This window comes from Plecotus auritus, assembly GCF_963455305.1.
Source record: "Plecotus auritus genome assembly, chromosome: 6".
NCBI classification, from domain to species: Eukaryota; Metazoa; Chordata; class Mammalia; order Chiroptera; family Vespertilionidae; genus Plecotus; species Plecotus auritus.
The window spans coordinates 156,383,869-156,409,792 of NC_137773.1; the positions used below are offsets into that span (position 1 = coordinate 156,383,869).

A 25,924-nucleotide genomic window follows, 5' to 3' on the forward strand; every position below is an offset into this window, starting at 1 on the left:
TTACTTATAATCTGTGATCAGAACATCGGTAAGATTTTGGTATGTACATTCCTAGCTTTAAAAAAATTCACACACAGATGAGCATAATTATGTCCATTCACATTTATATATTCAAAGTATAACTTTCAATTAGTTTTCTGAGGGCAAAAAATATATATAATTCCATATCCAAATAGATAGGAACCATATAAAAGGGTGCTCTACACATTCATGAGGGACATACAAGTTAAGATCAAAGTTAGATAACATTGACATTCACCAGAATGGTAACTTACAGACACTGAGAACCCTAAGTGACTGAGAGGATATAGAACGTCTTAACTTCTATACCGTTGATGGGTATGAAAGTTTTGTCAATATCTACCACAGCTGAACATACCTGTTTTCTGTGACTCAGCAATTCCACTTCTGAGTGTATATCCAAAAAAAATGCATATACATATATATATATATATATATATATATATATATATATATATACATACATACATATACATATATATATACACACACACGTACATATATATATATAAAGTCATATATGTAGATACCTATAGAAGCATTATTATAAGACTCTCAAACTGAAAATGTCCATTCTTAAGGGAATAAATAAGTAAATTATGAAATAACTATTCAATAGAGTACTATAGAGCAGTGATTTTCAACTTTTTCCATCTTATGGCACACATAAACTAATTACTAAAATTCTGCAGCACACCAAAAAATATACTTTTTGTCAATCTGACACACACAAGAAAAACAGATATAATTTTAATTCATTCACACCAGACAGCTACTATTGTGTTGGTTGTCCCTTTTTAATTTGACAATCTAAGGAAAAAGAGGTCAGTCCCCTGACTAAATAGTCAGGGAATGGATGTTTTAAAAATTCTTGCAGCACAATGGTTGAAAATCTGTGCTATACAGAAATGAGAATGAGTGAACTATTACATCTGCAACCACATGGACAAATCTTACAAATTCAATGCTGACCAGAGAAGCCAAAAACAAAAATGTACATACTGTGTGACTTTGTTTAGAGAAAGTTCAAGAGTAAGCAAAGCTTATTGATTGCAATACTAGTATAATCCATAACTGTGTCTATCTTTCATGATGGGGGCTGATTAGTGGCTGTGAAAAGGACACAAAGGAGGCCCAAGGTGCTGACAATATCCTGTTTACTCATGGGGGGTAGGTTACTCTATAGGTCTGTTCACTTTGAGAAATCTCAATGAGCTGTACATTTAGAAGTTGCCAAATGTTCTCATGTGCGTCTTTGATATTAATTTTACCTTGTAAAATCATGACAGGTGAGCTAATGATATAACTATCAAGTGTGGGATGAGAAGGTACGTAGCAGTGAGCTTAGTTCTCACCTTTCATATCAGGTTGTTTTTAGGTGTCGTCTAAAAAATAATAAGTCAAGCAATAGAAGCAAAACCATACTGTCTAAATTATTGGTGATAACCATAATAAGATTAAAATAAATAATTGTAAAAGATTGCTTTTGCAGAATGGGATGAAGGCGAAGGGATGGGCGTGGGACCAAACCGCTCATCATCAATTTTCTAAGCTATTGCTTACAATTATAAAACTTCTTAAAGAAATTACCAAACTACAAGAAATTCACTTCAGTTTCATAAATATTTATGACACACTTAAATTATGCCAGGTACTGTGCTGGGGAAACAAAGATGACTAACACATGATACTTTCCTTCTAGGAGTTCACAGTTTAGTCATGGAAATAGATGTTTAGGCAGACAATGTTCTTGCTTTTTCCATTTTAATTCTTCCTTTTATAATGCACATGTTTAAAAGACTGGAAAATACACACACACACAAACAAAACTGCATATAATCCCATGACCAAAAGATAGTCTTTTCAGTCTTTTTATACAAATACTAGAGGCCCAGGGCACAAAATTTGTGCACTCAGAGGGGGGTGTCCCTCAGCCTGGACTGCACCCTCTCACAGTCTGGGAGCCCTCAGGGGATGTCTGACTGATGGCTTAGGCCTGCTCTCCATAGGGAGCGGGCCTAAGCCGTCAGTCGGACATCCTTAGCACTGCCACAGAGGCAGGAGAGGCTCCCACCACTGCTGCTGCGCTAGCCAGCGATGAGCCCAGCTTCTGGCTGAGCAGCACGCCCCCTGTGGGAGCACACTGACCACCAGGGGACAGCTCCTGCATTAGGCATCTGCCCCCTGGTGGTCAGTGCGTGTCATAGCAACCGGTCGTTCTGCTGTTCGGTCGATTTGCATATTAGCCTTTTATTATATAGGATAATGTATTATTATGGGCAAGGCCTCTAATTCAATTTTTTTTAACTAGTTAAAGGGAGGGGCAGAATTTTTACTTGAGCCTGAAGCTAAAATTGCCCTTAGCTCAAAAATCTGCATACCACTGAGACACATCTTGGTGAGGCTCATTCTGAACCCCCCCACTGTTCTATTATGTGTAATAGTATTGGGAACCATCTTATCTCTTTAGTGAAAGGAACCTTTTGTTATGTTATAATGACTAACTTTATCTCATGAGTTGTGTTTTGGCTTCAAGCCTGTATCCAAGTATTCATGCAGCAACTTCAGCTCTTCTGTTCAACATTTACCTGGCATATATTTTATTTTATTTTCTCTAAATCTTTCTAGATTTTTATGTATTAGATAGGAATAGCCCATGGACACAGACAATACTCTGGCGAAGGCCTGGAAGGGGCGGGTGCAGGGTGGAGGAGACCAATGGGGGGGGGACTAAAACAAAGGGACATCTGTAATACTTTCAACAATAAAGATGCATTTTAATTAAAGGAAAATATCTTAATTGAAAAGAGTTTTATGTGAAATAATATAAGTAATTTCTCTACATTCTACTTTATATTCTCAACTCCTCTCAAAGAGATATTAATTGACCCTACGTTCACATAATGTTAATTGACCCTGTGTTCACTGACTGCAGGACTGACTTCTGCCACACTGACCCAGCACTGACTACTATGGGGGCTGCTATCAGACACTGCTTTTCTCTCCCAGTCTCTGTCCGGGCCTGACCGCAGCCCCCTCAGCAGTCAGTGCTGGGTCGCCTTGGCTGAGGTGCCCACAGCACTGCAGTCAGTGCTGGGTCGCCACAGCAACCCAGGGCTGACTGCAGGACTGACTTCCGGTTGGTCGAGCCTCCAGTCGTTGTGGATGTGATGGACCCAGGGTTTTTATATATTAGGATGCCTCTATTTTCTCAAATATTTATCTCAGTTACACATGTTTGCCACCAAACAAAATATATGGAGAACATTTTTCCATGCCTTTAAAAGTCCTTTCATTATACTTTAGTAATGGTTGCCTAATAGTCACAAAATAAGTTAGCCCCAATCAATGGGACCATCGACTCAACCTCTGAGGTTAGATAAAGCTTCTTAGTGAAGATGACACATCACTGAGGACTTGTCCAGTTGAGATGAGGCATTGTAGCCATGAATAAAGTAGAGTGAAACTCTTAAGTCAAGGCTTTCCTCAAGTCAGCTCATCCTATATATGCTCATCCTGACATCATTTTATTGGGCCCATATGGGCTATGGTATTCACAAATTCAGGTTGTTGTTAATATGTCTTTACACTGCCCATTTAAATTCATCATTTAGGAAATTGTTCTCACTCTGTTTTCTTTCCCATCTGCCACCCATAACACAGTGTACTTGTAGCAAAGAGTGGAAAATTCCAGGGCAATGAGTAGGTGGGAGAGAAAAGGAGGGCAGCTAAGATTACCCAAAGGCTGAACTCTGGTCTCTTTTTATAACAGCAGAAAACAAGTCCCCATGTAGAATCTGAAGACACTGCCAAGTATTTGGCTAGAAAAATCAGCAACAAGGGCCATACATAGTTTGCCAACTTCTGAACTATTCTATAGGGTACATATTCAAATTTCACCAGTTGTTTTAATCATGTCCTTTAGAGCTATCCTCTTGCGTCCAATCCAATCCAGTTTCCTGCACTGTATTGAATTATTATGTATCTTTAATCTAGAAAATCAATTCCTTAGTCTTTGCCTGACTTCCATGACCTGGACACTTTTGAAGATTACAAACTAGTTCTTTTGTAGAAGGTCCTTCAATTTGGGATTGTCTGATGGTTTCTCATAAGTAAATCCAGGATATGCATTTCTATTAGGATACCAGAGAATTGATGTTGTGTCCTTTTCAATGAGTAATATGAAGATAATATGTTTGTCTGATTACTGATGATGTTGACTTAGACCATTTGTCTGTCAGGCTTTTCCCACTGTAAAGTTACCTTTCTCTGCTTCAGTAAAGAATTTGTGAAGAGGGGAAAAAATAAAAAGAAATCAGCAATGACATTATACCTCAGGAAAGCAATATTGCCCCAAATCCAGAGAAGTGGAGAGAAAGAAGGGAGGAATAATAAGGGAACAAATGGGGGAAGGGAAAGCAGGAGGAAGAAGGGAACAGAGAAAGAGAGAGAAGAATCTTCTAGATGCCAATTAATGGGGTTCCTTCAAAGACCTGATATTAAGATGAGCTTTTATAAAATGCATTTTATGTAAAACTCCTACAAAAAGAAAAAGAGCCTCCCACAGACTCAGCAGCAGGCCTAGCATCCTACTTAAAGAACCATATGCATCAACTCTGCGAGGAGTAAAAGGAAAATCTTTCCCAAACTGACCTGGATAGAGAAGTTAGTTCGAGTCAAACTTTCATAGCAGATGGAACGATTTGGCCTGACACTTTCACACACTCTTTGCCAATGTGAAAATTATAACCAGTGATAAAGAGGCAATAATAACTTTGGAAACTGAAAAACTGTGAGAGCTAGGGTTTTCTTTTTTAACTACTTAAATTAGAAGCATTTTTCTACGTTGAAATGAGACTTTGAAATTATGGTGACTCAGACGAGTACTTACCAACAACACTTATGAATGCTACAATTAATCCAGTAATTCATTTTATTGATAGTGTACAATTAAGATGCTAAATGATCTGAACATATTACTTCTTTTACTTTAAGTGCTTTACACACATTATAATTAAGCAAAGCAAAGTTAAAATCATACACATAATTAAGGAAAGCAGTGTTAAAATAAATGAAATAAAATTGTTCTCAGTATTCAGTTTAATCTCCATAAAAGACAATTACATATTTTTACAGATGGCAGGGCTTCCAAACCCTGAGTTCATAAGTATTAACAGAGTATGAAATCAGTGTTTGATTTCTTTGACTTGGAACAGAATCAGTTCTTTTCTTTACTGAGTATTTATCATAAATAAGAGTCTCTTCTTCCAAATAAAATATTTAAGCATCAAAACTCTTGTGTTTCTAAAACCATATGGAAGGGCAGAGAGAAACCAAGATGGCGGCATAGGTAAACACCTAAACTGCTGCCTCGCACAACAATTTCAAAACTACCACTAAAAGACAAAACGTCTATCACCCAGAACCACGGGAAAGCTGGCTGAGTGGAAGTTCTACAACTAGAAGGAAAGAGAAAAGAGCATTGAGACGTGCATAAGCGCTGAAAAACTGAGGTACGGAGGCGCGCGAATCGGGCTAGTGGCGGGCGAATGGGTGCACTACTTTTTTCAACCTGAAGGGAGACAAGCTCCCGATTATTCTGAACTCCAATTTCTGGGGAGACGCTGGGGACCCAAACTCCTACGGGGAGAAGCTGGACTGTCTGCCATCAGGTCGGAAAGTGAGGGTGACTTTCTTGCAGAGGTGTGCCCAGCAATCATTGTTTACTGCGCTGGGGCGTGGGACGCGGGGACTTGGAAACACAGAAACTCAGAGACGGCTGACTGGCAGCTATTGCTGTTTGCCATGCCCTAGCCTAGTGACTCCCTGAGACCCCGCCCCACACAATCTACAAACCCACCCAAGCTCCACGCAGTGGCTTTTGCATATAATTGGCCTGCCCTATCGCAGCTTAACCTAACAAACTGTAGCTCTGGTCAGACAGCTCCAAAACCTCCAAACCCCAAGCAAAGAGGAGAAAACTGTAGTTCTCGCTGTAGCTCCTGCTGGGTGGCCTCAGACAGTAGCTGACCTGCACCCCATTGCAGATCCAGAAGCCAGTGTACCTAGTGGTCAGTGTGAGACGACACCAGATTTCAACTACTCACATACATAAGTGACACATTCAAGAGGCAGACTCAGTGAGCACCAAAGCCCCACTGAAACAAGTCCTGCCCCATAAGCGTGTCTCCAGCACAGCAGTTCTTCCATTATAGACACAGCGGGTCCTCACAGCCAAATGGCCTGGAGGTCAATTCCTCCCAGTGACACCAACAACAATCAAGACTTAACTACAACAAGGCTGTACACACAGTCCACAAAGGTTGCACCAAGAGTGTCCACCTCAGGTAACTGGGAGGCCAACCCACTGGGCCATATAGGACACCTAGCACACAAAGCCACCCTACCAACTCAGGGAAGCAACGAAAATGTGGAGACAAAGAAACAGATCACAAACGAAAGAAATGGAGGAAAACAAATGACTGGATATAGAATTCAAAACCACGGTTATAAGGTTTTTCAAGAATTTCCTAGAAAAGGCCGATAAATTTAGTGAGACACTCGAGGATATGAAAAAGGACCAACTAGAAATTAAACATACACTGACTGAAATAAAAAATATTATACAGAGACCCAACAGCAGACTAGAGGAACACAAGAATCAAGTCAAAGATTTGAAAAACAAAGAAGCAAAAAACACTCAACTGGAAAAGAAAAAAGAATCCAAAAAGTTGAAGACAGTGTAAGAAGTCTCTGGGACAACTTCAAGCATATCAACATCAGAATTATGGGGGTGCCAGAAGAAGAGAGAGAGCAAGATATTGAAAACCTATTTGAAGAAATAATGACTGAAAACTTCCCCCACTTGGTGAAAGAATTAGACTTACAAGTCCAGGAAGCGCACAGACCCCAAACAAAAGGAATCCAAAGAGGACCACACCAAGACACATCATAATTAAAATGCCAAGAGCAAAAGACAAAGAGAGAATATTAAAAGCAGCAAGAGAAAAACCGTTAATTACCTACAAGGGAGCACCCATACGATTGTCAGCTTATTTCTCAACAGAAGCTATGCAGGCCACACGGGAGTGGCAAGAAATATTCAAAGTGATGAATAGCAAGAACCTACAACCAAGATTACTCTACCCAGCAAAGTTATCATTCAGAATGGAAGGTCAGATAAAGAGCTTCACAGATAAGAAAAAGCTAAAGGAGTTCATCACCACCAAACCAGTATTATATGAAATGCTGAAAGGTATTCTTTCAGAAGAGGAAGAAGAAGAAAAAAGTAAAGATAAAAATTATGAACAACAAATACATATCTATCAACAAGTGAATCTAAAAATCAAGTGAATTAAAAATCTGAGGAACAGAATAAACTGGTGATTATAATAGAATCAGGGGGCATAGAATGGGAGTGGACTGACAATTCTCGGGGAGAAAGGGGTGTGGGGAGTACGGGAAGAGACTGGACAAAAATCGTACACCTATGGATGAGGACAGTGAGGGGGGAGGTAAGGGCAGAGGGTGGGGTGGGAACTGGGTGGAGTGGAGCTGTGGGGGGAAAAAGGAGAAACAATTGTAATAATCTGAACAATAAAGATTTATTAAATTTAAAAAATAAATAAATAAAAATAAAAAATTGGAAAAAAAAAAAAGAAAACCATATGGAAGAATAAAACTGTATTTAGGATTCACTAAGAACCATTCCACAGTAAATTGTTAAGTGATGAAACATTTTTCTTGGAACATTTTTTGGCCTGTTGGAAGGCATTCCATTTGTTGAAAATTTAGAAAGATTATAATAGACTTATTTTTTAAATGTATTTGTTATTACAATAAAAAAACTACTAAACTATAACTTTATGGCTAATTTTATGAATTATTAAACTTTCATCATAGTTCTTAAATTATACATAACTATTAAAATAATACAGATGTGAATCAAGTACAAAATAAAAATATGTCATAGCCAGAATGGCAGATAACAGATGAAGTGCGGGTCAAAGGGGCTTATTTTTCATATTACTATTTTTTTTAATATTTTTAGTCTGATCAAACCATATGGAATCAAAATGACTGCATCAGGATGCACCTCGTGACAAAGTGGCTGCACCAATATGTTTGTATCAAAAGAGCTGTATCAATGTGGCTGGCCACATAAGCAAACCCTGCTCTAATATAGGATATACAGACTGTAAATATAAACTTAAGGGATGAGCTCCTCCATCATATTTATCTCCCATTATTTGTGGCATTTTTCTCTTCAGCCTTGATGCATGCCTTGGTGTTTGGAAATGTGACGGCAATCATACAGAGGATGTACTCCAGATGGTCCCTCTATCACACTAGAACTAAGGATCTGAAGGACTTCATACGTGTCCATCACCTGCCCCAGCAGCTCAAGCAGAGGATGCTCGAATATTTCCAAACAACCTGGTCAGTCAACAATGGAATAGATTCCAATGAGGTAATGTTCCTTTCTCATGTTGACATTTTCAGGCAGAAGGTAAAGGCAAGGTGCTTTCGTGTAGGTCTCAAAAGTGAAAGACACATCTACCAACTTCTTTATCTCTTTATTTTTTAAATCCTCTAAAAACCCAATCCATCTTCTTCCATCTGCTTGGCTTATGTTTCCACGATGCCATTTTAGATTGACCAATGACTTATATTAACTTGCTAGTTTAGTCAATAAGGTGGACTTATTTTCATTCTTTTTAACCTGCTTTGAAAGGAACCAATTCTTACGGCAGTTGGATTGTGTAATTTGGAATACAGAGTGGGGCAAAAGTAGGTTTGAAGTTGTTTATATAAAAAATAATACAATAATTAATAAATAGTAACATAATAAACTTTGTATTTTATATGCTCCCAACTGTAAACCTATTCTACCCTGTATTAGAATAATTAAATGAATGTTTTCATTTAAAACCAACAAAATAAAAAAATAAAAAAAAACATGCTTTTCAGCAAAGGTGTTAGCTGTGGACTTCCAGAAATACCCCAGACCACCACTGTAAAAAAAAAAAAATTATCATATAAATTAAGCAAACATTCCACCAACTACCTACCACCACCACCATCACACCAGTAATCAACATTTTTCATGTGATTATTTGATTTCTCCTCTCTTCCTATAATCGTGACACCATATTCCATAACTTCTGCCTGGAGTTGAGTCTTTGTGAGAAGCAAGTCACAATGAGCTATATGATTTCATTCTAGAATCTTTTATTTATTAGTTTATTCTGTTTCTCTAGTCTTCTTATCAGCTTGTTACTCAGTAGCACATAACTGGGGTCACAGTCATTGAAAAATCTCTCCAGGACTATACATATTGATATTTCCTCTTCTGTACTCTGGTTGGTCAAACAATGGTAAGAACATCCCTATTGTCTTGCAAAGTAAATAAATTAGACTTACCCCAACTGAATTTTCTCTTTCATCTTTTTTGACAGCTTCTGAAAGACTTTCCAGATGAGCTGCGTTCTGACATCACTATGCACTTGAACAAGGAAATCTTACAGTTGTCCCTTTTTGAGTGTGCCAGCCGGGGCTGTCTCAGGTCTCTGTCTCTACACATTAAAACCTCTTTCTGTGCTCCGGGCGAGTATCTGCTGCGCCAAGGAGATGCTCTGCAGGCCATCTACTTCGTATGCTCAGGCTCCATGGAAGTTCTTAAAGACAGCATGGTGCTCGCTATTCTTGGTAGGTCCGAGTTGAAAGTTCCATAAAATTCTACTCTGGATCATAAGTTAGAGATGAAATGGGGGTTGGGGAGGGAGGGATTGCCATAGATTAAGAAAATTGTGGCTGCATATGTAGACTCGGGATTTTTCTTCATATGGGTTTAAACCACATATTGAGTTTATACTGTTAAGTGTTATATCCAACATATTATTTGATTCTTGTTAAAAACCCAGCTGTATAACTATTACTCCCATTTACAAATGAATAAATAGTACTTTAGTATCACAGATAGTAAATAGTCCCCCTTATCCAAGGGGTTATGTTCCAAGACCCCCCATGGATGCCTATAGAGATATACATATATTTCTATTCATGTCTTTCCCCACAAATATAATGCCTTTTTCATCTTAACTAAGCATTTATCACGCTCTGTGGCCATAACTTTTGCAGTTTGAGGTGTAACAGCAAAACTAGCTCAAATTTCCTTTTCCTCCTTTACAATTCCATGGACAGAAGATTCCTTCTTATCAAAGAGTTTAGCAACATTAGCATATGATTTTCCCCGCTTTGTTGAATGGAGAACTTCTGCTGTTTCACTTTACGGCTTGTCTTTGGTGTATCCAAATTGCCAACATCACTACTGTTGCACATTGGGGTCATTATTAAGTAAAATAAGGGTTACTTGAACACAAGCACTGGGAAACAGTGACAGTCAACTTAATCATGAAGACAGCCATAATTTACTAACAGGCAGGGAGCGTATACAGTGTGGATATGCTGGACAGAGGGATGATTCACATCCTGGGTGGGAGAGAATGAGACTTCATCATGCTACTCAGACCGGCACACAGTTTAAAGCTTAATGACAGCTTATTTCTGGAATTTTCCATTTAACTTTTTCAGACCACAGCTGATAGTGTGTAACTGCAACTGCTCAAGGCAAAACCTCAAATAAGGGGGGGGGGGGGGGGGGGGGCGGGGGCACGGGACAAGGATACTGTGATAAGAAAAAGAATATAATTCTTTCTGATTCCTGAAGCCAGGTTATTAATCATGATGTATACTGCCCCTTGCTAAAATGGCTGGTCAGTTTTTAGAGGCCATTCAAGTGTCTTTGTGGAGAAACAATTCAGAGAAGAACATGAACATTAAGTTTTATCTGTGCTAGAAGTAGCGCAAAAGTGATTATGCATTAAGAATAAGCTCTCAGACCTTAGTTCTCTTTCCCATCTTGCAAGATGGTGGGTGAAAAAAAAACTGAGAAACTGGATATTAAGGAGAAAAAGCCTAAAGCCAAGAAGGCTGATGCTGGCCACAAGGTTAAGGTGCCTAAGAAGGGGAGGCCCCGCTGCAGCCAAAATCCCATCCTCGGCAGAGGAATTGGCAGATATTCCCAGTCGGCTATGTGTTCCCGAAAGGCCATGTACAAGAGGAAGTATTTGGCAACTAAATCCAGGATTGAAAAGAAAAAGGAATAAGTTCTTGCTACTGTCACAAAACCAGTTGGTGGTGACAAGAATGATGGTACCCGAGTGGTTAAACTCTGCAAAATGCCTAGATATTATCCTACTGAAGATGTGCCTCGAAAGCTGTTGAGCCATGGCAAGAAACCCTTCAGTCAGCATGTGAGGAAATTGCGGGCCAGCATCCCTCCTGGGACCATTCTGATCATCCTCACTGGGCGCCACAGAGGCAAGAAGGTGGTTTCATGAAGCAGCTGAGCAATGGCTTGCTACTTGTGGCTGGAACTCTGTCCCTCAATCGAGTTCCTCTGCATAGAACACCAGAAATTTGTCATCACCACCTCCACCAAAATTGATATCAGTGGTGTGAAAATCCCCAAACATCTCACTGATGCTTACTTTAAGAAGAAGAAGCTGCACAAACCCAGACACCAGAAGGGTGAGATCTTCGACACAGTGAAAGAGAAATATGAGATTACAGAACAGCGCAAGGTTGACCAGAAAGCTGTGGATTCACAAATTCTGCCAATCCAGGGCTATCTCTGCTCTCTGTTTGCTCCCACCAATGGGCTTTATCCTCACAAACTGGTGTTCTGAATTTCTTATAAGAACCCGATTAAATAACAACAAAAAAAAAGAATAAGCTCTCACTGCCCAGCCAGTGTAGTTCAGTGGTTGAGCATTGACTTATAAACCAAGAGGTCACAGTTCCATTCTCAGTCAGGGTACATGCCTGGGTGGTGGGCTCAATCATGGGTAGAGGGCTCAGCCAGTCGATGTTTTGATCTCCCTCTCCCTTTCTCTTTCTATAAAAATCAATAAAAAAAAATTTTTTTTTAATAAGCTCTGCCCTAACTGGTTTGGCTCAGTGGATAGAGCAGCCGTGGGCACACTACGGCCCGCAGGCCGGATCCGGCTGTTCTATCCGGTACTCTTGCTCTCCCCTCCACTCCTTTACTTTGAATTTATATTAGTTCACACAAACACTCCATCCATGCTTTTGTTCCGGCCCTCCGGTCCAGTTTATGAACCCATTGTGGCCCTCGAGTCAAAAAGTTTGCCCACCCCTGGGATAGAGTGTCGGCCTGTGTACTGAAGGGTCCCAGGTTCAATTCCGGTCAAGGGCCTGTACCTTGGTTGCGGGCACATCCCCAGTAGGGGGTGTGCAGGAGGCAGCTGATCGATATTTCTAACTCTATCCCTCTCCCTTCCTCTATGTAAAAAATCACTAAAATATATTTTTTTAAAAAGAATAAGCCCTCATAAAAGTTATTATGCTTGGTTTTTGGTTTTTCTACCTCTAACTAATGCCTGTTTTTCTCTACAATCATTGTAAACCTGCAGACTCTGGATTCTAGCCAGTAAGCTTCAAGCAGATTAGAATTTGGAAGAAAGAAAACTAATACTTATTTAATCTCCAATGTGAGCTGGGTGTTTTATGTCCATTACCCAATTTAAACCTTGCGACCCTCTTAGGTTGGTGTGATTCTCCCCAGTTAGGTGAAGAGATGGAGGCTAGTGAATGGTGAATGCCCATGTGTTTCTTACAGCCTCCTGTTAACTTCAGTTTACCTCTTAACAGAAGAAAGGGCTTGCCTTTCAGAGTTCTGGCTCAATTCTTTACTCATGATGTTTTATTCCTTAATACAAAGACATGGAATAGCAACTCAAAGAGTTGATTACCAGCCTGGCCAGTTCATTATCAGTGTTAGAGTGAGGCTCAGTATGGGTGTGTTTTTTTAAGAGAAAAGTTAACACTTTTCCTGCCCACTTCTCAACTTTGTGAAGTTAAAGGCCAGTCATTCTATCATTCTGTGAGTCTAAATAAAAAGTGAGTTATTTTTAAATTTGCTTCAAACACTTAACTTTAATCATAAAATACTTTTCCCTGTACTTCCTTAGTACCACTATAACTTTGATAGCCTGCCTGTTGACATAGCCTGCTTTGAAAAGGGTCTATATAGGGTGGGACAAAAGTAGGATTGCAGTTGTTCGTATGAAAAATAATACAATACATAACAAGTAATATAAGAATAAACTCTATTTCGCATACTCACAACTGTAAATCTACTTTTGCCCCACCCTGTGTGTGTTTTTCCAGAACCTATGGTTTGCTATACATGTAAGCAAAAACGATACACCATTTTAAAACATATATGTGGACTTCTTCCATGATTGCAGTGATTTTTTTAATTTGGTAACTAGCAACAATTCTAGTAATGGAATATGAATGTATCATTCATAACATTAGGGCACAATAGCACAGATTTGATGGCTTCTATATAATAATCATCATTCATAAGACATAATTCAATTGAATTTTCTTATTTTTTTAAAAATCTACTTACAGATAAAAGACTTAATCCACTGTCTCTTCCTTCTGGCCCTAATTTCTTCCATAAATTGTGTTTTTCATGATTAACATTTTCACATATTTGTTTCTACCATGTAACTATCAAAAGTATTTTAAATGCAAATTGCCACATGATCATTCTAAACACTAGTATGTGATACTGGAACTAAACCCAAACAAAGATAATAAGTGATTAATATTCTGTGTGGTTAACATTATTTCACTAGAGGTTAACTCTTTTACTTTACCTATGGTGATATTGTCTTATGGGGCCAATTCAAACCAATACTGACTTTGATAAACTTAGGCACAGGACTTCACATTTGATCTGTCAACATTTAATGCATGCTCACTCTGCCAACAAAATGAATTAATATATAATGTAGGGAAGAAGTATCACCAAACAGCTGTCAAGCCATAACTTATTCAAACAACTCACTGTCCAAACAATACACAAAGGCATTTCTTAATCTGAAGCCTGGGAGGCAGCTGATTTGTTACGGGGCAGGGATTTGTTACGGGGATAGAATTTGTTTGCCCTGTACACCATCATTTTATGTCCCGTTAATTGTGTTTTCCCACCAATTTCTTCACTGTTGTTTAAAAGAAAATAACAAAGCACTGACAAATGTGCTCTTCACAGATGGCATTAGTCTGCCTAATTATAATTAAACATAAGTTACCGCTCTTACCTGGATGGTTTGTAAATGCATCTCATCAACTTCTTTTTCCTCAATGAAGGAATAACTGATTAGCAAACATCAATAATGGAATTCTGAAAAATGTAGACTGTAATGGACCATCGACATCTTTCTCTTCTTTTAGAAATAAGGATACCAAAACCCAGAGTAATTAAGAAACTTAGATCTGGGTCCTGAATCTAGACAGTAAGAAATCCACAAGACATTAAACTTATTGAGAGTGAGAATCGTGTTGTTAATTACCAACGCCTGTGTGCCAGGGCTCAACCTGAGGTCCCACACATACGTCAATTATGTCATAAATATTGAGTGACTAAATAAACTGGAATCTTTCTTAGACTGCCAAGTTAGGCAAGATGGTGGTATTGTTTTTATAACTGGTCATTGTGGCTGAAAGAGTCATACTGTGGTAGCTCAAGGTATGAAAGTATGATGACCCTAAAGATACTATAGATAACAATTGCTTAAAAGAACATGTCAATGCTCGTTGTAGCAAGATAGTATATCATGATCAATTTTCCTTATAGATTCAGAACTTAAATTGTTGCTGTATTCAAGACATCCTGGCTTTATTTATATCTGGCATCAGTACCCAACGTTGAGTTTTTAGATTTCTAACAAAATGTGAAAGAAAATTTCCAAGTTTAGCAGTATTGGTGATGGCAATGAATCAAACTGGAATTCTTCAGCACCATGTGGCTGTTCATTCCCTTACTGTCTAATAAACAGAGAGTTTAGTCTTTTTTCTTCTGCCATGTAGTCTCAATTTCAAGGTTTAAATCTAACATTAATTTGAAGATAATACTTAAATGTAATTCAATTATTTTAAAATGCTCAACTTTTCACTGCTGTAAATATTTTTTATTATCTTAGGTATTCATGGTTAATTTTGCATTGTTTCCTTTTACTGTCAAATTCTGTAAAACAGACTTTTGTTGAAGCAAGACTACTACCTTCCAGGGACATGGCTTCCAGAATTTCTGAACACAATAAAAATAAAAATGTTAAAGTTAAAAAATTAACTGAATGGCAGACAGATGGGGACAGTTTGTGCTATGACATTCTGAAGGTGTTATTTGCTTGGTGGTTTTTGGTTGGTCAGTTGTTGGTTATTGTTTCCATATGAAATGGAGAAGCGAAGTGACCACAAAAGAGTGAAAGTGAAAGTCTAGGCATGATGTTATGTGAGGACAAAGCAAAGATGCAGAAACTCCTAAGTTGCAGCCATGAACTTAATGTCACTATCCTCTATGAACTTGGTCATATCACCTCGGCTTTTAACCCAAGTTTGTCTGAGAACTGAATGGATTTTCTTTCCTGTTTCTCATGTGGATGCTGAGTGAATGAATGGCTAGCTAAAAGAAATCTGAAGCGGTAATCAGTTTTTTGTTAGCACTTACAGCCATGCTCACCTTCCTGCTAAATTAAACTGAGTCAAATCAAGTCAAAGATGTTAAAGGTTCAAATAAATTGCTCAGTATACTAGTATCTAATCAACAAACTCAAGGAAGCAAGCTAGTTCTAGGCAGGTAAATTCTGACAGGCTGAGGTATTTTAGGCAAAATAGCAAAGGTTGGGGGGTGAGGGGGAGAGAGCACAGATAACTTGGGAAAATTGCATTAGATCCTCCCTCTCTGCAGTGGCACAAATGAGGAGCTTCTTTTTTTGATGATGAAAATGGAGTTTAGCCCTGACTGGTTTGGCTCAGTGGATAGAGCATCGGCCTGCAGACTGAGAGGTCCCGGTTCGATTCCGGTCAAGGGCATGTACCTTGGTTGCGGGCATATCCCCAGTGGGGGGTGTGCAGGAGGCAGCTGGTCGATGTTTCTCTCTCATCGATGTTTCTAACTCTCTATCCCTCTCCCTTCCTCTCTGTAAAAAATCAATAAAATATATTTTAAAAAAAGAAAATGGAGTTTATACACTGCCACAGAGCATCAGAACTAAGAATTGTGTTTTACATTTCTAAGCAGTAAGTTTCATTGTCTACAATGTCCAATGGTTATCTTGCCTCCCAACTCTGAGAAGCGGGATGGAGGGCTCCTCCTCCAACATCACCTGTCCGGTAGACACATTTATAGATAAATAAAATAAACTGAATATGTTAGAAAGCTGATGGTAATGCTTATATTCTTTTCCAAAGTGCTGGAATCAAAATTACTAATACACCTCTTGATAGTCTACCTCAGAATCACAGAGACTTTTTACACTAAGAAAAATCTAAGCTATTATTATTTCCTTTGAACGGTTAAAGCAACTGTGACAAAAACATCACATGATTTGTCTAAAGTCATTTACTAAATCCTGTGAGGGGCCTGTCTGAAGCCCATCTATGACCTACAATTCCTAACTCTTGGTCTCCTGGCCTTTATCCTCTGCAACAGTAATCTCAACTAGAACCAGTTTCGCCCACCAGGGAACATTTGTCAATGTCTGAAGATATTTTGGGTTGTCACCACTGGGGATGGGGAATGTGAGGTGTTGCTAAACATTCTACTATGTACAGAATACCCTCCCAACAAAAAATTATCAGACCCCAAATCCCAACACTACTGAGGTTGAGAAATCCCACACCAGATAAAGGTTCCACTTCTCCTTTTTGTGTAATCTCAGAGAAATGAAGTTACTAGTCTGAAGCTTGTTTTCTTTAAAGTGATATGTCTCTTTTTTCACTGTTTCAAGGGAAAGGGGATTTAATTGGAGCAAATCTATCAATTAAGGACCAAGTGATCAAGACCAATGCAGATGTGAAGGCTTTAACCTACTGTGATCTCCAGTGTATCATCCTCAAAGGACTCTTTGAAGTGCTAGACCTTTACCCAGAATATGCTCACAAATTCGTGGAAGACATTCAGCATGACCTCACATACAACCTTCGAGAAGGTCATGAGAGTGATGTAAGTCTCACTTCTAATTAATGCTGAGACCTAGTAACGTGGGCCCTGGGTCATTTACAACAGTAAAGGCACATGTCAGGATGAAGTCTCTGAATGTATAAGGTATGACTAGTTAGCCACAGATTGAGCAATTAAATAATGAGCTACAAGTCCAACCTCACATTCTAGAAAGCACAATGACTTCTCTTTAATTTAGTTTCTTACTTATTTTCATGTGCTTATAACTAGAATCAATTTCAATAATATAATATTGAGCTAGAAATGTGTGATTTCTGAAGTTTCGGATAGAGTATATGGAAATTTATCTGAAATATATGGTTCAGAGTTTGCTGTCTTTGTAATTGTTCAACAATCCACTTGCTAGACATGAATTTTGCCTAAAAATAGTTATTTTGTTAACGGATACCAAAAGTCTATCTTAAAATGACTAAATATGCATAAAAGGATTCAAGCCAAAGATTGTCACACTCAAGACATAATGAACTTCTCCTGAAATTATATATTTGAGGCATGTTTCAGTTTATACAAACAGTTTTCCTGTCCAAATGTGTACAATACTACATCCTGTGATTAATCTGATCATGAACATGACTTCATTAGATGTGTGTGAGAGAGAGAAATGATTTAATAGCAATGATTATTGAAAGGCAAGCTGGAGCATGCATGGCATTCTGTAACAACAAAGGCCTTGAGCTGATGTCTTGAGCTTTGTCCCAGATATTTGCAATACTCAATTGCTTTCCTAAAGGTTTAAGAAGCTATTGTTTTGACTAACCTCTATTGTGCAGACATTTTGTTAGTCATTAATATTTTCCACTTTGAAAAGTAGAGAAAAAATCCAAATTGTGTATTAGTTCATCTGGGTTAAGGATGTCCAGTGACAATGAATACACTGAAGTTCAAGATTATCTGTTTGTGTGCTTCTCTCCACTGATGATAGCAAATTGCAAAGGAGGCATCATATTTTTTGGGAACCTATTTATGCTAAGCCCTATGCCTGCCTAGAGCATCTCATTTAGGGCTTAAAATTACTTTTTAAGGTAAGAGTCAATCCATTTTTATGGAACAGAAAAATGATGCAGAATGGTTAATAACTGGTATGTGATCACAGAAATTTGTAGGTGGTAGGGACAGTGTATTAGCACAGTATCTGTCATTTTAAAATCTGTACACTTTCTACTACCGTGTTTCCCCGAAAATAAGACAGTGTCTTATATTAATTTTTGCCCCCAAAGACATGCTAGGTCTTATTTTCAGGGGATGTCTTATTTTTCCATGAAGAAGAATACGGTACACATTTATTGTTAAATGAAAATAAAGGAAATTTATTACCTGTATACAGTACGGTAGTACGGTAGTTGTCAACACAAACCAGACAAACTGTGAATCCTACAGTATCAAGAATTTACTCATTTATTCAATGACAATCATGTCATCATCTTCTGGAACATCATCATAACAATCCAATTCCTGAATTTCCTGGTGAATTTCTTGTGACTCCATTTCTTTCAGAATCAGTGGACCAAATCTCTCATGTTTAGCAATAGCACTGTCTTTAAATGAGTACTTCTTGTCAAGGTAGCCTGCTCACAGTGCATTTGCAATGCAACTGTCAGTGATTTTCTCCCATGAATTCTTCACCCAAGTCACAACTTCTTGCAGTTTAGGTTTCACAAAGTTTCCACGCTGATTTCTCTCCATTCTATTTTCAATGTAGTCATTAATTTCCATGTGCAAATTGTCTTTGAATGGCTTGTTTACTGCAATATCAAGAGTCTGGAGATAGGCCGTCATTCCTGTGGGAATCATTATCTGATCTATTTTTCTTTCGTGAAGAAATGTCTTCATGTCTTTAGCGCAGTGAGTGCTGGCTGCATCCCAGACTAGCAGACCTCTTTGGCTCCCTCGCATAACAAGCGGCAGCATTAAATCGACCCACTTCCTAATAACTGCTTGTGTGGCCCAGGCTTTTTCAGTTTCAAGAATAAAAACGCCCAAAACATGTTCAATCTTTTCCTTCTTGCCCTTAGAAATGATTAAAGGTGGGATTTTAGTGCCATCCAGACAAATTGCCAAAATACAGGAAACACGTGCACTTTCGTAAGCAGTGGAGGGAATGTACGCTAAGGAGGCACCCCGCTGTTCAATTGTTGTTTGAGATGATTGGCCCATAAACACTGCAATTTCATCCATAGCAATCATGTTGGAAAGATTGTATTTAGAGAAGTCAGCATCATCCATAAAGGACTTGAATGCAAGTGCTCGCTTAATAACTTGAGTATCTTCCAACCTAAACAATGTTGTAGATCTTCTTAAAGACAGTTCACTTCGCTGAAGGAAATTATCCAGCCAGTGTTGTGATGCTTTGAAGTCTTCAGGGGCTATGTCAAACTGTGGTGCCATTGCAAGGGCAAATTCTTGAATCTGAGCCCTATTCACAACCAAAGCCTTTGATCTCCTGTCAACAACCCATTCACAGATCAGGTCTTCCAGCTCGGAAAATAATGTTTGCCGACCTGATCCACACTTGCGCTTTTTAGCATTTCCCTTGTCCACTTGTTCAATAAGGTTACCATACTCTGCTCGCCATTTTCGGACCAGTCGGATACTCAACATCTTCTCTTTGCAGAAAGCAGTAAGATTTTGGCCCCAAGAGTCTTCCACGATTCCTTTCTTGTACTCCACGGAGTAGCTTTTTCTTTTTGCGCTCATTTCTAGGGGTAAAAAAAAAAAAAGGAATTGGGGTATCAAGGTGGGGGGAGGGGGATCACTCAAAATGACACAGGGGGGATCAGAGGGGGGAATCAAAATGGCACGGGAGAATCAGAGGGGGGATTACCATTTTAGTAACCCCTTTTGATCCTCCTGTGTCATTTTGATTGCCCCCTCTGATCCTCCTGTGTCATTTTAAGTGATCCCCCTGCCCCCACCCCTGTGCCACTGAACACCTTCACCAGACATCCCCCCTACCCCTTTATCAGACATTTACCCCCTGGGGCCTGCCTGGGGACTGTCACTGGGCTTGCTGGGGCCTGGATCTGGGCTGGAGCAGGGTCTGCCACTGACTGAGAACCTTCAGTCATCATGAAGGCGGCCGTGAGCATCAGGTAGTGTCACCAGAGACAGACCAGCACTCACCACCTTCGCTGTGTCCCGTCCGCTCTAATCCTCCTGTTCTTCTACACGCATCTGCGAAAGTCTCCTCCTCTCTCCCACCCCACGCTCACCGCTCACTCCAACCTCCGCTCCGCCTCCACACAGCAGTGACGTCAGGACTCCACGTAAAGTCACTGGTTGCTAGACGCCAGTCAGGGCGGCCCTAGCGACCAGTTTACAGTAAATTAATTTTCATTCTGAGACAGAGCCTGGGGCCTTATTTTTGGGGGATGCCTTATATTTCACTCAGAAGGAAACCTGTAAGTAGGTCTTATTTTCAGAGGATGTTTTATTTTCGGGAAAACACGGTAGTTATGTTGTCTCTCCTTCTTGAAGATACTTTTTTTTTTTAATATATTTTATTGATATTTCACAGAGAGGAAGGGAGAAGGATAGAGAGCTAGAAACATCGATGAGAGAGAAACATCGATCAGCTGCCTCCTGCACACCTCCCACTGGGGATGTGCCCGCAACCAAGGTACATGCCCTTGACCGGAATCGAACCCGGGGCCTTTCAGTCCACAGGCCGACGCTCTATCCACTGAGCCAAACCGGTTTCGGCTTGAAGATACTTTTCATCTCTTCCCATTCAGTAGATCAAATTTTAAAGTTACAGGTTCCTTTTGTGCTCTCCATAACAGCCTAACTATTTTTGAAGAGTGGAGGTTAGCTAGGGGATAGAAGCAATCAAATGGGGAAGAAGAAATGAGAGAAGAGAGAAATAGCCAACACTCAGCTTAGACAAATGTGACATTGGATCTCAGCACCTACTTTCTTTTTATTTGATACTTTTAAAGGATCCTTACTTTTGATCAGATTTTTTATCCTTTTTTCCTATTTGCTGAGACATTAATCATAGTGATTTTAAAACATTAATATCTGAATCGCTTATGGGACTATTTTCATTATCTGTTACTTTTCTTGGATTTTGTTGCCAGATGCCATAACTCTGTTTAACTGTAGATGTGGCTTATGAAAGAATGTGTATATTATTTTCTGCCAAATAGGGTAGATTTTCTTTTGACAGGCAGATAATGTACCAGCAAATCACTTTCATTCTCTTCATAGTTTCTCTTCTGCTTTGTTAGGCTGTTCAGTTTTGCTCCTATGCCCTGGGTTTTTCCAGGATATCCACTAAGAGCCTAGGACGTTTACCAAGGCCCTTCCTTGGCACCGCATGACTGCTGAAATCTCTGCTCTGCCTCCCAGTTGTTGTGCCCTTCTCCGTTTCTCGGAGCACTGCCCTGTGCACGCTTAACTCAGCAGCTGGCTGATGCCTCATGGACCACATTGATGTAGCTGCTCCTCTTTGAGATTTTACTCCTCAAATCCCAGATGCTTTGGTATACCTGAACTTCATCCTCTGTCTCCTCTACCACTAAGATTGCTCCTTTCTATTCTACTCCGTTCCACTTCACAATGAAATAGCGAATTCCCTCAGAAAAATGCCTGGGGAGATATGGTGCTTATATTAGTGTTTCTCTTTCTCAGGGATCACAGCTCTTCCAGTCTTACCTAGATGCTTAGGGTTAGGGTTAGTGTTAGGGTTAGGGTTAGGGTTAGGGTTAAGGGTTAAGGGTTAGGGTTAGGTTAGGGTTAGGGTTAGGGTTAGGGTTAGCACTGCTCTCCAGTGCTTTCCAACAGTTATTTTATGTACTTCATCCAGCTTTATAATTATTTTTCCCTGAAGGGTTAGTTCAATGGAAGTTACTTCAATATGGGTGGAACCAAAAGTTTAGCTTCTTTTCAGAGGGCTACTATGAGCTACATATTTAATGGAACTGAAACTTACCTCTTTATTGTTTTGCATTTCCTAATCTTTTATCACTTGAAACTTCCATGTACATGGAAGTGTCCCAAAAGGATATATACACACTTAGAATAGTTATAAAATCAGTGTCTATAAACATACAATTCATTTTCAAAATTTAAAGGAATCTACAGAAATGAAAAATTTTTTTGGTAAATGCCTGTTTTCATGCTGATGAACGTTTTGGTCCAGGCATAGCTGATAATGCAAAGCAATGGAATCGCAAACATCAAGAATCATTTTGTTTGTTATTTGTGCACCCTCAATTCATTGACTACTGCCAGTTTTGTACTGTAAACTTTATTTTTTTATGTATCCCCATAAAAAAAGTCTAGTGGCACTTTAGGATAAATTTTATTTGTTCAAAGTTTAGTCTGGCTTCCTCCATTATTTCAAATCAGTTAAACCTGAAAAGGAGTGGAAATTGAGTTATCAGCTGTTAAAGTGTGTATACATTATTTTGGGATACCCTATATATTCAAGATCCTGGGATGCTAATCCTTCTAAAGACTAGGTAAATTTGGACCATCCTTCCCCATAATCTGTGGGGGGAAGTCTGTGCTCTTCCTAAGTATAATATCACTGTTAGGGGAGGTTATATCCTCTCTGTCTGCAACTCTGACCTGGTGTCAGACCAATGTGGAGCCCAGCTCTTCTTAATTTCCATGCACACACACACAAAAATATCCAATCACACAGGGTTTGGGTGAGTGGAAGCCTTTGTTGAAGGTTGGTCAATGGATTCTAGAAGTAAGAACACTTGCATAACAGAAATGCAAATAATAAAAATGTATTTCATATATATATATATATATATATATATATATATATATATATATGTCCCTATTCTTAAAAATCATGGCGCCACTCTGTCACACTGTTTAGTCTTTTATTATTGTTCTTGCCTCTCTCTTCTCTTCGCTTCTATGCACTCTCTCCATCCCCAAATTCTCCATCATTTCTGATACATATTAGCTTAACTATGTCTTTGATTGTCTTGTATGTTTCTTTTTTTAAAAAAAAAATATTTTTATTTATTTCAGAGAGGAAGAGAGAGAGGGATAGAAACTTCAATGATGAGAAAGAATCATTGATTGGCTGCCTCCTGCATACCCCACACTGGGAATCGAGCCCACAATCCGGACATGTGCCCTTGACCAAGAATCGAACAGTGACTGCTTCATTCATAGGTTGACATTAAACCACTGAGCCAGGCCAGCCGGGCTCTTTTGGCTTTATAATTTTGCCTTCTAGATGTCACCTTTTACCCGAAGTAGCATATAAACTACCAGGAGACATAGAGAATTACCAGAATATTTTGGGTAAAAAGAAGATTGATAGTCAACCCATTTTGAAATAAATATCAAAAAGCATTTTAAGAAACAGTCAAACTAAAATATGCATGTAACAGTGAGATATGACAACTAGAACTGTGATTAATTACATAACATTAGAATGACAGCTCATCCAATTCTCATAGGAAAAATCATTAAAATGCATAAAATATTTTCTAAGTTTGTGAAAAGTCCAGCTAGCACTACTTTGACCTCGTGCTAATGATGCATTTTGTTCACCCAGTGTATTTTCTATATTTGCCCTGATTTATATCTCCTGAATGGCCAATAAGGACAGAATAATTTTGCATCTCTCTATGCAATTTATGAGAAATATGCTTCACTGCTTCTCATGGTAAACCCATTAAAAATGATTTTAGCAAAATGTCGATTGTAAAATTTTGTTTTCCTTAACACAAGAATTTTGAATTTGTGATAAGCAAATAAAATGATTCAAGTGTATGTAAAATACGTGTTGTAAAAATTAATAACACTAATACACTGGTGATCAGATATTGATGTGGCTGCACATAAACATCTTATGTGCTTTGCACATGATAGACGCTGACTTAATGGTGGGGTGGTGGTTGTGGAGCAATGAATGGCAATCGTTGTTGAAAAAAAAATAAGTTTTCCAGTTTTACCTTACTGAGGGGTTTCTCAGTGATGAAAGCCATTATATTTTAACTGTGTTGACTTCCTTGTTTTTTTCTCAATTTTCCATTATTGTCATATAATCTGATCAGCATAAGAAAATAAAGTCTCCTTCCTCAGTCTCCCCACCTCTTTAGTATATGGAGGAATATTTCTTCAATTTCCTGAGGGTCAGTGAACTCTAGGTGAAGGTCTTTGAACTCCCATCTCCAAATATAGCACAAGAGGTTACACTGAAGTTCAGAGAAGGTGTGTGAAGCAGAGACAAGGGAGTCCCTGAGGACCATCCACTTTCAGCAACTTTTCTTCACTCTTGACATATGTGATGGATGGTACTCAAGTGGTTTATGATGCCGACCCCATAGCAGCTCAAAACCCCAATATTTATCATAATATTCCAATCCCCTCCCATCAACAACATACTCTCTCTATATATACCAAGCACCATGCTTAAAGTGTAGTTAAAAAAAATTACATCCTTCAGTCTTGACCCTCAAGTTAAACAAATGCATGCATAAGCATAATTAATTGCCAAAACTCTGGAGTGGTCATATGCATTAGTTAAGACATAAATAAATAAGCATAACTGAATGTAAAACTTAAATATGAATGATGCTTGAATAAATAAATGAGTCAACTTGCCCTCACCAGCCCATGAGAATTGCGTGTGTGTGTGTTTGTGTGTGTGTGTGTGTGTGTGGTAGGTGTCATGGTCTCTCTGACCATGACAAGTGAGAAGTGATATAACGGTTCTCTTTGCCTCTATTTTTATTCCCTTGTCACCCACTTTCCTCAAGGCTAAGGAGCCCCCTTTTCAAAAACATAAATTGGATCATGTCATTCTGTTACTTAAAATATTCCAATGGATCCGCTATGGATTGTTAAAATCCACCCATCTTACCATAACTTTCAAGATCCTATGCATCCCACCCCTGCCTGCCTTTCAAACTCCTCTGATGCCATCCAGTGCCCAGCACCACACTCCAGAAAACTCACTTGCTTTCCCTGCCTTACGCATGCCAGGCTCCTATCTGCCTCCCTGCCTTAGGGCCTTTGAATTGCTACTCTTTCTTCCAGCAATGCTACTCCCCTGTCCTTACCTCTCCCAGTTATCCCCTGTCACATCACCTTATCTTTTCCATAGCATTTAGCGAAATCTGAAGTTATTTTATATGTATATTTTCTTGTTTGTGGTCAGTTTCTCCTACCAGAATGTCTATTGTATAAAGGCTTTGTCATGTTCCATTTTATATCCTCCATGCCTAAGTCAACTCCTAGTGCAGAATTACTCTTTAATACATATTTGATGCTTGAATAAGTAAATGTCAAAAAGTTTACTTGGCCTTGGTACCTATATGAAATTTTGAGAAAATGAATGAAGTCTTCAAGGCAGCAGCCTAGAATGCCAGTAAATGGAGTCTAAAATGAAAAGCTAAGAGAATTTAGAATTGTATTTCTTAGACGTAACAAAGCCAAAAGAGTGTCAATAGTAGAATTTGAAAGAATAAATTGAAAGAACAGCTAAATTGAAAAACAGCCATTTTTTACTTCCCCTAAGTTCAGGACAAGAGGTTTTCAAAAGCCACAGGACAAATTTAAGCTGAATAATAGGGGGAAAACTTTACAATACAGATAGTGTAATTATGACAGATAGTTTGATATAGTAGGATGTGTTCAGATGAAAAAGAATCTACTTTCAAACCTAAGCTAACACTCATTTTTTGGTAGAAACAGATGAACTATTACAACACTAATAACCACAGAAAGTAGAGAATTAATACTGTCAACCATTGAATTGGGTTGAAGGCAAAAAAGCCAGCCTGAGAATCCAGGTAAGTTTTGGAG

General features: G+C 38.8%; 1 protein-coding gene and 1 pseudogene across 2 annotated transcripts in view; both read left to right on the forward strand.

Annotated features, from left to right (window-relative positions):
- The window catches only part of KCNH8 (potassium voltage-gated channel subfamily H member 8), a gene marked incomplete at its 5' end in the record, with an annotated part of 235,657 nt that overhangs the window by 156,333 nt on the left and 53,400 nt on the right, over positions 1 to 25,924 (forward strand). The window contains 3 exons of the mRNA XM_080675534.1: positions 8,292 to 8,491; positions 9,480 to 9,729; positions 16,911 to 17,125. Coding sequence (XP_080531660.1) covers positions 8,292 to 8,491; positions 9,480 to 9,729; positions 16,911 to 17,125 — 665 coding nt within the window. The remainder of the gene's footprint in view (positions 1 to 8,291; positions 8,492 to 9,479; positions 9,730 to 16,910; positions 17,126 to 25,924) is intronic.
- LOC308249899 (large ribosomal subunit protein eL6-like) lies at positions 10,950 to 11,771 on the forward strand (annotated as a pseudogene). The gene has a single exon. The product of its transcript is annotated as a large ribosomal subunit protein eL6-like (transcript).